Source organism: Salvelinus namaycush, chromosome 42, assembly GCF_016432855.1.
Source record: "Salvelinus namaycush isolate Seneca chromosome 42, SaNama_1.0, whole genome shotgun sequence".
In the NCBI taxonomy this organism is placed as follows: Eukaryota; Metazoa; Chordata; class Actinopteri; order Salmoniformes; family Salmonidae; genus Salvelinus; species Salvelinus namaycush.
In genome coordinates this window covers 22273980-22279076 of record NC_052348.1, presented here as the reverse complement: position 1 = coordinate 22279076, position 5097 = coordinate 22273980, and the positions used below count along the sequence as shown (strand labels likewise).

Below are 5097 nucleotides of genomic sequence, written 5' to 3'. Positions count from 1 at the left end.
TGACTGGTAATAGTTCAGTGGGGAGCTGTAGCAGTTCTCAGAGGAGACTGACGTACGGACACTGACTGACAGATAGAGGGACTTGTTATAACTGCCCTGCAGCTGCAGAGAGAAAGAGAGAGAGAGAGGGTGAGAAAGAAAACAAGAGAGAGCGAGAGAGAGAGGGACCGAGAGAGAGAGAGAGAGCAAGAGAGAGACAGCACTACACTCCAGAACCATCTGTCTTGTCTGTCCTGTTCACATCTTTCTTACTGCCATACCTCTCTGTCATTCTCCCTTACTGCCATACCTCTCGGCTATCCCCCCTTACTACCATACCTCTATGTCATCCTCCCTTACTGCCGTACCTCTCTGTCATTCTCCCTTACTGCCATACCTCTCTTTCATCCTCCCTTACTGCCATACCTCTCGGCTATCCCCCCTTACTGCCGTACCTCTATGTCATCCTCCCTTACTGCCGTACCTCTCTGTCATTCTCCCTTACTGCCATACCTCTCGGCTATCCCCCCTTACTACCATACCTCTATGTCATCCTCCCTTACTGCCGTACCTCTCTGTCATTCTCCCTTACTGCCATACCTCTCTTTCATCCTCCCTTACTGCCATACCTCTCGGCTATCCCCCCTTACTGCCGTACCTCTATGTCATCCTCCCTTACTGCCATACCTCTATGTCATCCTCCCTTACTGCCGTACCTCTCTGTCATTCTCCCTTACTGCCATACCTCTCTGTCATCCTCCCTTACTGTCAATCCTCTTTGTCATCCTCCCTTACTGCCATACCTCTCTTTCATCCTCCCTTACTGTCAATCCTCTCTGTCATCCTCCCTTACTGCCATACCTCTCTTTCATCCTCCCTTACTGCCGTACCTCTCTGCCATCCTCCCTTACTGCCATACCTCTCTTTCATCCTCCCTTACTGCCGTACCTCTCTGCCATCCTCCCTTACTGCCATACCTCTCTTTCATCCTCCCTTACTGTCAATCCTCTCTTTCATCCTCCCTTACTGCCGTACCTCTCTGCCATCCTCCCTTACTGTAAATCCTCTCTGTCATCCTCCCTTAATTTCATACCTCTCTGTCATCCTCCCTTACTGCCATACCTCTCTTTCATCCTCCCTTACTGTCAATCCTCTTTGTCATCCTCCCTTACTGCCATACCTCTCTTTCATCCTCCCTTACTGCCGTACCTCTCTGCCATCCTCCCTTACTGTAAATCCTCTCTGTCATCCTCCCTTAATTTCATACCTCTCTGTCATCCTCCCTTACTGCCATACCTCTATGCCATCCTCCCTTACTGCCATACCTCTCTTTCATCCTCCCTTACTGCCATACCTCTCTGTCATCCACCCTTACTGTCAATCCTCTCTGTCATCCTCCCTTACTGCCATACCTCTCTTTCATTCTCCCTTACTGTCCATCCTCTCTGTCATTCTCCCTTACTGCCATACCTCTCTGTCATCCTCCCTTACTGCCATACCTCTCTGTCATCCTCCCTTACTGTCCATCCTCTCTGTCATCCTCCCTTACTGCCATACCTCTCTGTCATCCTCCCTTACTGCCATACCTCTCTGTCATCTTCACTTACTGTCAATCCTCTCTGTCATCCTCCCTTACTGCCATATCTCTCTGTCATCCTCCCTTACTGCCATACCTCTCTGTCATCCTCCCTTACTGTCAACCCTCTCTGTCATCCTCCCTTACTACCATACTTCTCTTTCATCCTCCCTTACTGTCAATCCTCTCTGTCATCCTCCCTTACTGCCATACCTCTCTTTCATCCTCCCTTACTGCCATACCTCTCTGTCATACTCCCTTACCACCATACCTCTGTCATCCCCCCTTACTGCCATAACTCTCTTTCATCCTCCCTTACTGTCAATCCTCTCTGTCATCCTCCCTTACTGCCATACCTCTCTTTCATTCTCCCTTACTGCCATACCTCTCTTTCATCCTCCCTTACCACCATACCTCTGTCATCCCCCCACCCCTTTATGTACAGGGTGATATCACAGCTTATGTTCCACATGGGCCAGCTATGATTTAATTCCAGAGCGTCATTGTTGTTGATGGGAACGATTCAATGGTACTAGGATTGATATACAGTACTTCAGATTCATAGACACACATAAAAACACATGTATGAACACACAGGAACAGTACATGTGTGTAATGTGTAGCTCACCTGTTTTAATGGTATTGTGTCATCTCTGTGTGTGTCAGTGTGTGTCTCTGTGTGTGTGTCAGTGTGTGTGTCAGTGTGTGTCTCTGTGTGTGTCTCTGTGTGTGTGTTAGTGTGTGTCTCTGTGTGTGTGTCCTGCTTCTCTTTCTGGTCCTCTGTCATGTCTTTCAGCTCCCCCAGGTCACAGTCTGGACAGAGAGGTGGAAGACCGTTAAAGGGACAGGTCAGGATTTTACAATTTGAAGTTAGGCGGTTGCTCACCCTGAAAATGGGCCAGGAGAAACTGTTGTAAAATCTTTAACTTCTCCTTTATTAATGCCCTGGTTGTTCAAATAAAGTTAGTATCGCTCCAAGGAGCAAACTCACCAAAGGTCTCGAAGAGGGATTCCACAAAACTGGTGCCATGTCTGTAGACTGACGTGTTCATGTACAAGTAGCCTGGTTCTGTCACTGGGGGAAAGATGGAAACAAAACATACTGTGTAAGCACACTTTTATAAAGCTATTATATTGTTTGATTTTACTTGATCTGTGATGTCTCTGTTTACTGTCTGTCTGTTCCTATCTGTCTATCTCTGTCTATTTCAGACCTGGGTTCAATTACTATTTGAAATCATTTCGACTTGCCTAGTTAAATGAAGGTTAAATAAAAATAAAATAATACAATTAATTCAAGCATCTGTGCTTGAATGAGTTTGCCTGTACAAACCCCCTTCCATCTGGCACTCTGGCAGACTAAAGCAAAAGCTAAAAAGTATTTGAAAGATTTCAAATAGAATTTGAATCCAGGTCTGATCTATACCTCTGTTTGTCTCCTACCTGTGGGCTGTAGCTGTCTGTCTGTAGTCTCCTAGCTCTAGGCTGTAGCTGTCTGTCTGTAGTCTCCTACCTGTGGGCTGTAGCTGTCTGTCTGTAGTCTCCTACCTGTGGGCTGTAGCTGTCTGTCTGTAGTTTCCTACCTGTGGGCTGTAGTTGTTTCAGCAGGTTCCTAACAGAGGTCTTCTTCTCCTCAGTAGGAAAGCTCAGAGTCTCGTTGTCCAGCAGCTTCAGCAGAACGTTGAGCTCGGTCACCAGGACATCCATCGCTAAGGAAGGGGTTGGAAGTTAGAGGTCAGAGGTCAGAAGTTACAGGTCAGGGAGAGAGAGGACAGAGGTCAATCGACCCAGACTAAACAACTTTCTGTTTCTGTCAACAAATATAGACACGTACGCATATCCATGCATCCCTCTCTCACTCTCTCTCTGGTCTATCTCTGTCTCCCCTCATCTCTGTCTCCCCTCTTTTATCTGTCTTTGTCTCTTCACCCTTCTCTCTGTCTCTCTCGGGGGTAGGGGAAACCCAGTACTGCATTTACATACATCCAATACGTAGATACATAACATCATGGTGTTTATGAAGTCCAGTCAGCTTGTTAGGAGTATATAAATCAGATGTTGGTGTACGAGGTGGGACTAGACCGCTCCCTGTTTTCAGAACAGTGAAAATAAACCTTAAGCTCTGCAAGCAGGTTTATGCTTCTGAGAGTAGGTCTGTGAACTGTGTGTGTGGGTGTGTGTGTGCGTATGTCTGTGTTTGTGTGTGTATGTGTGCATGTGTGTCTGTGTGTGTGTGTCTGTGTGATCGTGAATCATATAGAGCCTGAACCTACAGACACAGTGACCTAGACTAACCATGAGCTCAATTTACAGCCCTACCCCATCTCTCTCTCTCTCTCTCTCTCTCTCTCTCTCTCTCTCTCTCTCTCTCTCTCTCTCTCTCTCTCTCTCTCTCTCTCTCTCTCTCTCTCTCTCTGGTACATCTCTTTCTCCACTTCTCTCTCTCTCTCTCTCAATTCAATTTCAATTCAATTTCAATTTTCAATATAAGGGCTTTATTGGCATGGGAAACATATGTTAACATTGCCAAAGCAAGTGAACTAGATAATATACAAAAGTGAAATAAACACACAAAAATGAACAGTAAACATTACACTCACAGAAGTTCCAAAATAATAAATAGATTACAAATGTCATATTACGTATATATACAGTGTTGTAACGATGTACAAATAGTTAAAGTACTAAAGGGAAAATAAATAAACATAATTATGGGTTGTATTTACAATGGTGTTTGTTCTTCACTGGTTGCCCTTTTCTTGTGGCAACAGGTCACAAGTGTTGCTGCTGTGATGCACACTGGTATTTCACCCAGTAGATATGGGAGTTTATCAAAATTGTGTTTGTATTTTAATTCTTTGTGTGTCTGTGTAATCTGAGGGAAATATGTGTTCTAATATGGACATACATTTGGCAGGTTAGGAAGTGCAGCTCAGTTTCCACCTCATTCTGTGGTCTGTGTTCACAAAGCCTGTCTTCTCTTGAGAGTCAGGTCTGCCTTTCTCAACAGCAAGGCTATGCTCACTGAGTCTGTACATAGTCAAAGCTTTCCTTAATGTTGGTCAGTCACAGTGGTCAGGTATTCTGCCACTGTGTACTCTCTGTTTAGGGCCAAATAGCATTCTAGTTTGCTCTGTTTTTTGTTAATTCTTCCCAATGTGTCAAGTAAGTATCTTTTTGTTTTCTCATGATTTGGTTGGGTCTAATTGTGTTGCTGTCCTGGGGCTCTGTGGGGTATGTTTGTGTTTGTGAACAGAGCCCCAGGACCAGCTTGCTTAGGGGACTCTTCTCCAGGTTCATCTCTCAGTAGGTGATGGCTTTGTTATGGAAGGTTTGGGAATCGCTTCCTTTTAGGTGGTTGTCGAATTGAACGTCTCTTTTCTGGATTTTGATAATTAGTAGGTTTTGACCTAATTCCGCTCTGCATTATTTGATCTTTTACGTTGTACACGGAGGATATTTTTGCTGAATTCCGCATGCAGAGTCTCAATTTGGTGTTTGTCCCATTTTGTGAATTCTTGGTTGGTGAGCGGACAGCAGAA

The 5097-nt window shown here is 45.1% G+C and overlaps 1 protein-coding gene across 1 annotated transcript in view; it reads right to left on the bottom strand.

Annotated features, from left to right (window-relative positions):
- LOC120035102 (actin filament-associated protein 1-like 1) overlaps positions 1-3262 on the bottom strand; it is a 32685-nt gene extending 29423 nt beyond the window's left edge. The window contains exons 1-3 of the mRNA XM_038981882.1: positions 3139-3262; positions 2547-2630; positions 2184-2368 (exon numbers count right to left, since the gene is read on the bottom strand). Of these exons, the coding sequence (XP_038837810.1) occupies positions 2184-2368; positions 2547-2630; positions 3139-3262 (393 nt within the window). The remainder of the gene's footprint in view (positions 1-2183; positions 2369-2546; positions 2631-3138) is intronic.
- Between the last annotated feature and the right edge of the window lie 1835 nt (positions 3263-5097).